General features: G+C 46.1%; 1 protein-coding gene across 1 annotated transcript in view; it reads right to left on the bottom strand.

Annotated features, from left to right (window-relative positions):
* Positions 1-6525, bottom strand: part of TLK1 (tousled like kinase 1) — a 65933-nt gene extending 59408 nt beyond the window's left edge. The window contains exon 1 of the mRNA XM_085228382.1: positions 6112-6525. Within this exon, the coding sequence (XP_085084508.1) occupies positions 6112-6253 (142 nt within the window). The 5' untranslated portion in view covers positions 6254-6525. The remainder of the gene's footprint in view (positions 1-6111) is intronic.
* Between the last annotated feature and the right edge of the window lie 6102 nt (positions 6526-12627).

Here is a 12627-nt window from a genome sequence, read left to right as displayed (position 1 = left end):
CAATGGTGGTGGTACCAAGGAACTGCTTCCCTCCCACGATGTAAAAATTCAAGTAAAAACATCCGGAGGTGAAGTTCCATATCCTACAGCTATCGGACTCAACTACACTCCAACAACTCAAACGTCGGCACTGTGAGGCAGCAGCACGACACAGACAGGACCAGAGCTGTGGGCTCAACCGACTGCAGCCTGGAAGCACCCCAGACTGCCCAGCAGCTGCCCAGCAGCTCAGGGCAGCGAGAGGTACCCAGCACTGCGTGGCAATTGACAGCTGGGGCAGGAAGGGCCACTTTGCCTCCTCAGTGACAGGCAAGAAAGAGTGGCCACTCATTCTGTGACCAGAAATCACTGACGCAAACTACAGACATTGTGCTTCTATCTGAGCTGGATTAAATGCAAAAACACACTTGGATATATTTGTTACTTCTTACCTAGCACAATTAGGATTCATTTTATTTGGCTTCCAGCTAACTTTATTAGCTAAAGCCCCAGGAATTACGTTTCTTAAACACAAAGAATCTAAGCTGTGTAATTACTTAAATAAATGCATATAGCTGCATCCCCCCGTCTAGTAAGAAGCACGATAAAATTAGACCAATTAGAATCAACTTTTCTTTAGGAAAAATAATTAAGCACAATCGCAAATAAAATTAAAAACAATTATTTAATCAGGATTTCCTGCTCACTGATTTAAGCCATGATTAAAATCAGTGATATAATTGGCACCTCCAGCCCCCCTCCCAGCAGAGACCTTCCCCATGGCTCTCAATGCCAGCCTCCAGCATGTCCAATAGCCCAGTCCTGCAGCTCTTCTGCTGGGACCCAGTCTCAGCAAACTCTGTCAAAGTCTGCAAGTTCCTGTACTCCCACCACCTTACCATGGCCACCTCTGGGAAAGGCTGGTTACCAGGATCTTCCTGCTGGCACCTTCTGGTGCTCTGCTCAGGAAACAATGGAAGGAACGAGATCTGCACAGAGAGGGTGCTTAGGAAGGATGCAGATCCTGAGCTTCTATCCCAAATTGAGCATCTCAGTAAGGACTGAATTAAGATGTAGGGAACTGCAGGATCCAGAACAATTTCCAATGCTCACTCGCTCTTCTCTGCTGCAGCAGAATGCAATCCTTAAACATTGCACACAGTACTTCTCTCTTGCTATCTTCATTAGAAATTTTCTAGTCATAAGTCCACCTGGAAAACCAGAGTATTTCAGAGGCCAGTTTCTGTTTAATGGCTACACTGAATCACAAACAGGAGCTCAGTGGGACTGCGCTCCCACGTTCACGTTCTGAACATAGAAAGGTGCTCTTTCTTCCCCCTTACAACTTTAACTTCCACTCAGAGCAACCCAGCAAACCAAATTTCCCTTTTCCTCTTTCACAGCTAAAACACACCAAGCCAAACAAAAAGAAGTTCACAAAGTTCACAAAGACAGAAGTTTTCTTTTTCCCTCATATGCTTTTAGATTTCAGAGGAGCTGCAGTTCAGGAAATATTCTACTAAACAGTATATGTTTACAAAGTTCAACTTGAATTCTTACATGTGTGAAGATTCCAGTGTGGGGGTGAGATATTTAGTACTGGAGTGAACTGGGCTGGGAACAAGTATTAAAAAAACCCACCACCTTATATGAAGAACATAGAAAGCACAGAGAGTTATTTAAGCCAGCCATATTTTCATAATCTTTTTTTCTCCAGGTAGCAAAATTCCACAGACCTCACTTTAACCATGATGCATATGCATACACTCGTCTTTCCTGGCATTTTGTAATCATTTAGAGGAAAATCCAAGGTAATATCAATACCTACCACAAAACAAAGTTATTACAAAGAAGCAAGCTTATTTCAGCTTGCTGAAGAACTTTACTTGCTGAAGGGAAAAAAAAATTAAAAAAAGAACACACTTGTCATTTGAATTGAAGTAATAATAAATAAATACCGCCTGTCCTTAAGAATATTGATGATCTCTCCTTTTAAAATTGAGTAAGTTAAAACGAAATTACAATCTAGGCAAGGGAAAACAGAAATAAAACAAAACAATCGCTCAAGCATTAATCTGCTCTGTTCTCCACAGCACTTTTTAGACAATCAGGTTCAAAAAGGGTCCACATTAAGAAAGGTGTTCTTTCCCCACTTCTGACTTGGGCACACTAAAAAATCTCATGTAAGAATTTGGCACTGTATTAGCTCACTATGAGAAACATCTGCAACACTGATAGCAATAATATCATAAGGTAGAATCGGTGCATACAAGTGGCACAACACCAAGTTTTACACCACACCTGCTGCAGTTGGCCTAAACAATCTTTTATGATTGCTGTGCTCATTCTCAGTAAAAATATACCATCCCCCTCAAATACAAAGTGTTCCCATTCTTTTTTGCTCTCACATGAGCTGGTTACGTCCTTAAAATTCTCAAAGCTCTGTATCTAAATTGTAAGAAACTGCAGTAAAACAACTTACTGGTTAAGAAAATAGAACAGTTGAGTTACTACATTGGAAGCAAACAACCACAGAAGAACCTGGAAGTCTGAATACAACCAGGTAGCTTTCACACACATGTACCAATACATAACTACAACAATAGTTCTTCAAACGGTATTAGAAAAATGTCATGCATTTATTTAACACACTTTCATCGCCTTTTAACTTGGGATCAAATTCCAGATGTGATCCTTCCCATTCCTATTTTGGTGATTCAGAGTTGTATTCAGCACTTTGCTTTGCACCTAGTAAAGTCTGCAAAGCCAATAGAACACACACAAAAAAAAAACAACCTGCAAAGCACCATGCTGAACTGCCAGACACTGGTGACCTGCCTCCAAACTCAAAGGAGGAAATATTTTAAGACACTCATGTACGTGTCCCAAAACCTCTCTGTCCTCTCTGCGATAGCGTGGTTGCCTCTCATTTCCAAACCAGCACGCTGCAGCTGCGCAGTGATCTCTTCAATACCACGTGTGAACAGTAAAGAAACTTCAAACACCAAGCTGCATGACTGCAGTTACATGAGCTATGGCACAAGATTCAGTAAATACAGTGTTTACAGTAACACTACTTAGCAGTTTTCCTAAATTTCTCACAGCCTAAGTTGTGTGGTTCTTGAATACATGAATGACTGACCAAATATACCACACAAAAGTTACTGGCATACAAAACAAAGGACAGAAGGAAAGTTCGTTACTACATGGAATTGGAAACACAAGACACTTCTGATACAAGAGAAGTGTACAGATACAATTTTACTTAAGTCCATGCCAATATTTTCATTTTAAAGCTCCAAAAAACACAAATTCACATCTATTCAGCTAGGCAATAATGCCCCTACAAGTCAAGTGGTAAGAGAAGACAACACCTCATGAAGCACTGCTACAAACTTGTAATGCATTTCAAAAAAGATAAATTATTTTCTTTAATTTCACCCTGTATTTCCCAAGCAGTCCCATTTCAATACTGACAGAATATTACATTTAAAATTTGAGAAGCAAAACAAAAGAACTTTGAGTGACAGCTACATATGTTAGAGGCTGGTTTGATTGGTTGATTTTGGTTGGTTTCTCCATATTAGGGCTTCAGGGAGTATTTTTTGGACTTGCAAAAAGAGGGTGCCAGAGGTTCCTGCTCCCAATAGCAGGAACCTTCACATGGTGAGCACCACGCAGGCCACTGCCAAGCTGTCCCAGCAGATCGCAGGTAAGGCTGTGTGAGCTGCTGCACTGCAAGGCACCACGCGAGGCCTGCACATATGGCAGGGAAGCCGGCCTGGTGACGGCAGGAGTTGAGAAGAGGGGACAGGTGTCACATAAGGAAACATGGCAGGCCCAAGCCAAAGGCTCTGCACAAGCATGGCAGGCCCACACCTGGACACACAGCACTGGTGCTAGCGTATTAGCACAGAGCTAGTCTCACCCAGGCCCACAGATGGCCTGGTAATGCTGCCTGAGCTCACCAGTCAAGAACGAGCACGCACACAAGCTCCTTTAAATACACCATGTTTCAGGTTATTTTGAACTTGTTAGTTTGACCTGCCATTGTTCCTGCACACGTACAAGCCAATGCCTATGAGCACACCAAAGTATCAGTGTTTGATGGACTACTGTTTTCACACAAGATGCTCCATTTCAAAATACACACTTATGAAGCAAGGCGCGCTGCTACCATCCTGCCAGCTTACACCAAAAATAGGGATTCGAGCATCACCAATAGCTCACACTGACTCCCAAAGAGAACTGCCCAGTGAGGCAATGCAGCCATCACAGTGTGGGAACACTACACAAATAAGGCCAGTTACAGCTCCATGCACAGCGCTGGGCTTTCACTGCTCTGAAACCCCATATCTGCGCAGTGTAAATTACGGCACTTGGAACAATACAACCACAGGAGTCGTGAGAAGGGATGTAAAAAGCACCGTCATAATCAGCGCCGCTTTAAAAATTAACGTCACAAAACTGCTTTTCCATGCCTAGATGACATGCGTAAGGAACACCACTTCTCTTTAAATAATAAATGTGTGTGTGTATATATGTGTGTGGGTATATATATATATATATATATATATATATATATATATAAAGAGAGAGAGAGAGAGAGAGAGAGAGAGAGAGAATATATATATTTATGTTATCTGTATGTTGTGCTGCAACAATTATTTCAGGCTTGTGCACCGGTATTTGAAATACATCCCAAAATATCCCACACAGGCACTCCATATGAATATTACATGCACACATCCATAACAAGTGTTGCGACACTGCTGAAACCTACTCCTAATAAAGTTAAAATCAGCTGCACATTCAGCTGGGGGCGGCCGTTCTGCTGCCAGTCGGCTTCCAGGAGCGCAGGAGCACAAAATGCCTGCCACTTTACTCAGCATCTTTAACATATACCATAATCCCTCTCCAGGTATTTTCTAGAGCATTTCGTGTCAGCCTGCCTGGAGGAGCGCGTGCAGAGTGACGGGAGCAATACAAGTCTGACAACTGCTGGCACGGAAAATGGAGAAGCACCTCCTGCGTTTTGGGAGAGCGAATCCCCGTCACTGAGCCCTCAAACTGCTTATCAACAGCGGCAACAACAACAACAAGAAAAAGCCACAGGAAGACTTGAAAAACAAAGACCGCTCTTCTCGCTGTTATTTCTATTTCAAGTTCTCAAGTTTCCTGCTTGGCCAGCGACATTTTGCAGACATCCGTAGGCAAGCTACGCGGAATTGATCAAAGTGGGCCAAATGGAGAGAAATTACACAACTGTTCAGCACGCGGGTGTGCGTGCACAAAAGTTCTCCCCCGCCACAAGTAGTTCTCCCAGCAGAAAGCCGCGAGCCGCTCTCCAGCTGTATAACTGCTACATCTTGTGGCAGCGCATCTCAATGCAAGGAGGAAAAGCAGACAATAACCCGAACGGAACAGAGAAGGGACTTGTTTGCTCTTAACCTTCATACAGCTATTCCCCGCAAACACCCACAACACCCCGCTCTGCCTGTCGGTGTAACACAAGAGGGGAGGAGCAGAGGAGGGAGGAGGAAAATATTATCATCCGAGGCGTGATGGAGGAAAGCAGAAAGTTGCAGTCATAGCGCGGCGGTGGCCGCGAGGCGCCCTGTCACCGCCGCCGCGGGGCCGGCCGCTCCCTGGGGGCCCTCCCGATAGGGACGAGCCCCGCGGTTCCGCTCCGTCCCTGCCCCACCTCCACGGTGCCAAAAGTGCCCGACTCCTTCTATCCAGAAACAACGGCCGCGTCCACCCGCGCTCCGCGCACCGCCGTTACTCCGCCGCCGGAGGAGGGCACCGCTCCCGGGGAGGACGCAGGCAGCGGCCCCGCCGAGAGCAGACGCGAGCGGAAGGACGGCCAGAGCGGACCGCCGCGGCCCGGCGGGAGGGGGGCACGAGGAGGCGCCGAGGAGCGGCGGGGCCGAGCCGCTCGCCCGGCGCCGGAGGCTCCGCTCGGCGCCGCCGCCGGGCCCGGCGCCGACCCCGCGCCGCCACCGCCGCCGCGAGGGGCACCCGCCTCTCCGCCGCCGCTCCCCGCCAGCCCGGGACCGGCCTCCGGTGGCGGCGGCCGGGCCCCTCCCCGAGGGCCGAGTCCCCCGCGCAGCCCCGCGGCGCGCCGGTTACCTTCCTTGGGCGGCTTGCCGGGCGGCGCGCCGTGCAGCTGGGAGGCCGCCGCGGAGCAGCCCTGCAGGCTCGGTGGGGACGTGGAGAGCCGGGACCAAGATGGCGGCCCCTCCAAACTTCCACTGCTACTTTGGACACTCATCAAGCTACTTTCCTGGAGCCTGGCAGCCGCCGGGGGCGGCGGGGGAGGCGGCGCGGCGGGGGGACACCCAGCGCCGCGCTCATGGCCGGGGGGCCGGCCCGACACCGGCGCGGGGAGGCCGCCGGCGGGCGGAGGGCTCCGGAGGCAGGCGGGGCGCGGGAGGGACGGGGCGCGGGGCCGGCGCGACCCGCCCGCACCTCTGCACTGCGTCGCCGCGGCCGCCGCCGAGCAGCCGCCCGCGTCTGAGGCTGAGGCTAACCTTCCCCGCCGCCGCCGCCGCCGGGGAGGGGAGGGGAGGGCGCAGGCGGGGAGGGGTCATGCGCAAACACGATCGCGAGCCGAGCGAGCGCCGCGCTCTGCCGGCGCCCAGCCGAGCCGAGCAGCGCCGAACCGGAGCCGCCCAGGGGCGGCGGGCGGGAGCTGCGCCCCCCGCGCACGCACGCACCTGCCCCGGCCCCGGCCGGCCCCCTCCCCACGCCCCCCGCCGCCGCCGTCCCGCTCTCGCTGGCGGAGCCGCGGCCGAACGCTCCGTGCGATGCTCTCGGGGGGAGCGCGCCGCGGGCCCCGTGCCGGTCACGGTGCCGGGGGCGGGAGCCGGGGCCGCGGGGTGCGCCGAGGCGCGGCGGGGCCGAGCCGCGTGCCATGTGCCAGGCGCCTCCTCCCCTGCGCGCCCCGCACCGCGCGCTCTCGGGCCGGAGCGCGGCATGGCCGCGTCCAAAGCCCCGCTGCTCTTTTTTTCCCTACCGCCAACGCGGTCTCTGCTGAGAACGTGAAAGACGGGAAAAAGTCAGGTCTGGAACAAAGCCTTTCCAGTTGCGAGTGTAACTTAATGGTTTCGTTTACTTGGAAGAGCCGTGGCTTACGAATTGATTGCAGTTTCATGCGGGAATAAGCATCCCCACGTGCTGGGCACGGCACTCCCATACGCTGAGCAGACCCCCGGCCCTGCGCTCACTGCCCTCCCCTCCGGCTCAGGCCGGTGGCAGACTGAAGCAGCCATCACCAATCCCTCCTCTTTCTCTCCAAGCGACATCTGTCAAATTATCTGAGATCCTCACCGCCCACAAGAATACAGCATCACTGCATGCATCTTAGCAATTCGGCAATAACCTGAAATAAAAAAATCAGTTGGTTTACTCCCTAAGTAAATCTGGCCCAGAACAGCTCTACATGTGTTTGGCATGGAGAAATGATCTCTAACCAGGACCACCTTGCCTTTAAGGACTTATCACAGAAAAGACAACTGAGGCTTTACTAAGCAAAATATGACAGGAATTGGCTAGTACTTTGACATGAAGTGAGGCAGTGCGGTATTGATATTGAGGAGCTGCTACAGCTCCTAAACTTCCTGCAAGACTAAAACCAAGCCATGCCCACAATCCACACCAGAGCAGAAGCGTGCCTTGTTGCCCGAGGAACCATGGCTGATGGTGGGTTGGTACCATCCCAAGGAGAAACAGTATGTTCAGAAACTTGGTGGCCCATGCGTATCCACTTCAGACAAACCAGAGCCCTGCTACCTTTAGAAAAACCTACAGAAACACGTCCTTCCTGCCCACAGGTCATTGCAGCACTGCTGTGGGATTCCCAGTTCAATGGGGCACTACTTTTCATGATGCAGGAAACAGTTAATGACAAGGAAGATGCCATTCATTACTTAGGTTTTCATTGACAACATTTCTTAATGTGTCAGAGCTAGTGCTGACTTTAAGGTGTCCTTTTATTTGTAAAGCCACATTGCTTTGGTGCTAACATTTAAATCATAGGATCACAGAATGCCTTAGTCGGGTACCTTTTAGAATTCTCCAGACACATTCTAAAAGATTCATTCTGTAGCATCATAAATGTGCACAATGCTCTTCAGTCACAATCAAACGTCACCTGGTGGGCAAATGGGTGACCCCTCACAGCACTGAGCAGTGGGCTCTGCACACACCCCAAACGTTAAAACTGAAATGTAGCCCTAATAATACCAAATAATTATTACTCGTTATTAATTTTGTTAAAAATAATACAAATATTTTTTTTATTAGATCTTTTTCTTTGCCTTCAGTTTTTTCAGGAGCGGAATAGTCTGCTATTACTGTTTGCTGGGTACACAGCACCTGTGACATCAGGCGTGACTCATGGTGGGAGAAATGGGGAAAGCGCCACTCAGTAGGATTGCACTGGATATAAACAGAGATGGTGCTGCGTATCTGCATACAAGGGAAGGGAGTGAAATGCTTGTGTGCTATTTCTCCCATGAAAGTAAGTCAAATGTTAGCTAGCAAAGGTTTATCACAGCAGCAACCCTCAGATCAAGGACACTTGAAGAACAGGAAAACATTTTGAAATGTCATTATTCCAAAGATAAGAAAAGCCAAGCAACAAGAATCTGAAACAACAGAATTGTGAGAGCTTTCAGCTTTGCCAATGGGATTACTGCGATGAAAGTTTCTTGCACAGATTAACTCATGCTCTACCCCAAAATCTTTAGAACAGTAAGAAAAGTTAACAGAACATAAAGAAGAAGCTAAAGAAAAGGACTGATGAGTTGCATAGCGAAATAAGAAAGACTGCAGCAGGAGTGACCTTCTATAGGCATTTGCATTGCACCTACAAAGATAGCTGTGTACTCAGGTCTAATGTCAATTTCTAAACTTTTACAAACATCTATTACAGAACAAAGAGACGATTTCAAGCATTACATATAAAATCCAAAGCTTAACCCAGGTGTTCTTGGGAAAGAATATGCTACAACTGTGCTACAATTTCAGAGATTTTAGTTTTTCCTTATTCCATGACCTTCATCTTTGCTGTTTACCGGCACCAAATGTGTTTTGGTGTCCTCGTGAGAAATACGCATTCTAATAATCAAATACTACATGTTCCCAGTAACGGGGTCCCCTATCTCTCTTTCTGCCAGCAATGTGCTATCATTTTTCAATCAAGTGGCTGAAGTTTCGCACAAGTAACAGATACTGGGATATGTGGGAGCAGTGACTGACGAAGTCATGTGACCAGTTATGTGAACAATGTATATTTACATATGAGTTGTAAATAAGACCATACTTAAATTATGTCAGTAATTAGAAGAGAGGCCTTAAATTCATGGGACAATCAGAAGAAGTTAGGGTAGAAGGGGAACTTGATTTAGCAGGTTTGTGCTTCTTCTAGGACTGAAAGACAAGAGCTTCCATAATTATGAGTATGGATCCCTGGAGAAGTATTGAACTAAATGCTTCCAAACTTATATCAGTCTCTATGTGCCAGAGATCAGGGAAGTGTCAGGAATCAGAGATCACTAGGGTCTTTACTTTGGGCACTTCTACTATTTACTTCCTTCACTTGCTTCTTTTAAGAGTTCCGTAATATGTTCAACAGTTGCATTAGATCTTTCTATCCTCTCATATACATTTTTACCCAGAAATATTCAGTATATGGCCTTCTTCCATCTTCTTGGACAGTGTGCAAGTTCCTTGATGGAAAGCGGAGCAGCCCAGCCTTCTTTTTGTCTTTCTCAAATAAGCAATTCTCTTCACCATCCACCATTCAGGTCCTTTCATTTGGACCACCATTACTTGTGATGCCAGTAAAAGCGAGGTTCTGTTTGTTATGAAAATCACAAACTCTTTATTAGCTTCCTGTCATCCTGCCACTTCTGGATCACAGATGTATCAGATACGTTAGCAGGTGGCCTCATTTGCTTCTCTCTACTTTTCTGTGACCTTTACACAGTTTTTCAGACTACAGCATTTCATGCCATCGGGAAGATGTTTTTATAGCTGTAGAGGTATTTCCTTAAAAGAGAAACATGAGCTGTTGCTGTGCTCTATGCTGATGTAGCAATATGTTTGCCAGTGTAGACCAATTTGATACATCCGTCTATCTACACAAATGTACGTGCTTTCTCCTATCTCATACACAGAAGGACACACACACCCTATAACCAACACCAGCCACCAATCTGATTTGATTATTGTGGTAGAAAAAATATTCTCCTAACTAAAATGGACATACTGGCACATTGGCTCAAGTAGAAAATGCCTAAATTATTTCATCATTAAAATGTATTTATGACATTTCTAGGTTAGATGGAATGTAGTATTCTAGAAAAATATAACCCAAACTACTGTTCTCTGTCATAGTGAATGGCAAACGTTCACAGCTCACACATTGTCCTTCCCACACCTAACAGAGCTGTGTGCACTGTGGACCCTCCCCATGCTACACTGATGCTCTCCCACCACCAGAGCTGCAGTGCTGACTAGAATCTTCCAGTCTGCGTCCTGGAGACTCAAAATGCAGCTTTGGCGTGAGTACAAGGTAAAATGCCAAGTGACTGTGACAGCAAGTGCATTCCTATGGTACAACGCCTGCAGATTTAACAGCTTTTGTACCTGATTCTCATGTAGCATTTCTACTTACGAGCAGAAAGGAATGCTGTAATTATACTAACACTAATTTTCAAATGTCGTTAAACTTTTAAAAAATTGATTTAAAGCAATGGTATTTTTATAGGAAAATGTTACTCAGATCTTGATTAAATCAATTTTGAAGCTCACTGAATTAGAGCTGTCTCTCTGAGCCACATACCACACTACATGCTTTATAATTTTTTTAATATAGCACTTGCTAGCAACTGTGACTTGCAAGGTAACAAAAACATACATAAATAATATACAAGCAAAAATATCCTCCCTAAATATACCAGCATATCAAGATGAAGAGAAGCCAAAATGAAAAAATGGTATCACATAAAGCCTACACTCGAAAACATAAACACCATGTAAGCACAGATCTTTTTTCATCATTCGTGTAATTGTCATAAGTTGCATTTATCATATACCTTTGCTATCGTCACCAGCAGTCAGACCTGGTGATCCACCTCTGCTGTGATTACTTGTACTCAAATCTCTAAGAAGCCTGCAAACAAGCTCCCCTCAAACCACAACCAAAAATTAAACTGTGTTCTTACGATAGAAATGTTCCTCTCAACACCAGACTCCCTCTTCTAACTACTAAGATAATTAACTACATTCCAGTCAGAATGAAGGACACTTTTACAATCCTTTCCTGTTTGTCATTTTTTTCAAAAATAACTGGGATTTAAATGTTCCCCGGTGAAGAAATGAAAAACCCAACCCTGATGGATGCTGCATTCACTTTCTTCTCTCCCACCTGTCTATTTTCATTTTCTTCTACTGCTCTTCGTTCTGTATCCCTTGCAATCTACTTGTCTGCTGCTCCCTGCAATTTTTTCCTACACTCAGACTATTCCTTTTATAATACTGTTCTCTGGTAAACAATCTCCTCTTATGTGTCAGGCTTCCTCTCCATTTTTTTTTTTAAGCTTGTGCTTTTCCATACATCTTTCATACTTGCGTTTCACTGTTCACACCTCATATCTTCTTTCATGAAGTACCCACCTTGCCTAGAGCTTATTTTGTTGCCTTTGATTTAAAGCCATTAGAGATGGACAATGTTTGCAGTCATGCCTGTATATGGTTTCTAATAGCAGTGGGGCACATCTTGATGCCTTCTTCAGACAAAAGTCATATCAATTTGAGACCAGTGGGTTTTTTTAATGTAATTGTGAATGAGGCCTTCAAATTTTGGCCATATAACATCAACTACAACCCTGAGAGACAATGAAATATTAGATATTCAAAAGACATATTGTAATTTACAGATTTCTTGCCTTTTCTCCCTTTCAGCTTTAGCTCTGCTGAACTGCTACTTCACTCTGTGATGACACTGTGCTGGGAACAGAGGAGCTGCTTTGCTTGATCAGATCTGACACCCACCTAGTCCAGTGTCCTCTCCTTGCTTATGTCCACAAAAGTCATATTTCATGCACATCCTCCCTCAAAAAAAAAAAAAAGGATACTGAAGGATACTGTCCCCATAGGAGACCTAGGCCAACCTACTTCCTCACCAGCCCTCAGCAGCACACACAGAATGTTCAGGAAAATAACAGTACAGGAGATAAGCCAGCTAGCAGATTCCTGAAAGGTACTGAGAACAACTTGTGGTTTCCAAGAGTTAGGAGATGAGAGGAAAAAGGCTGCATTGTGTGTTACTTAATCGGGAGCTATTACTGATAAGACAAAGGTGGAAGATTGTATAATATTGACCTCAGAACAATAAAATTAATGATGGCAAAGAAAGCATGTAATGACAGAAAGAGAATGAGATTCCAAAAGCAGTCTCGTTGGCTTAAGGAATGAATGGGTGGGTAGATCTTTTGAAAAAAATTCAGGAAGGAAATAAGAACATAGGAGAGCTGATAGTTTCTGAGAAAGGCATATTAAAAAGACACAACAGCAGGCTATCCTGATGCAAAGAAAGTACTGAAAGAAAGCAGCAAAGCTTCATCAAGAACTCTATGA

The sequence above is a fragment of the Meleagris gallopavo genome, chromosome 7 (assembly GCF_905368555.1).
Source record: "Meleagris gallopavo chromosome 7, MGAL_WU_HG_1.1, whole genome shotgun sequence".
NCBI classification, from domain to species: Eukaryota; Metazoa; Chordata; class Aves; order Galliformes; family Phasianidae; genus Meleagris; species Meleagris gallopavo.
This window is presented reverse-complemented; position numbering and strand designations above follow the sequence as displayed.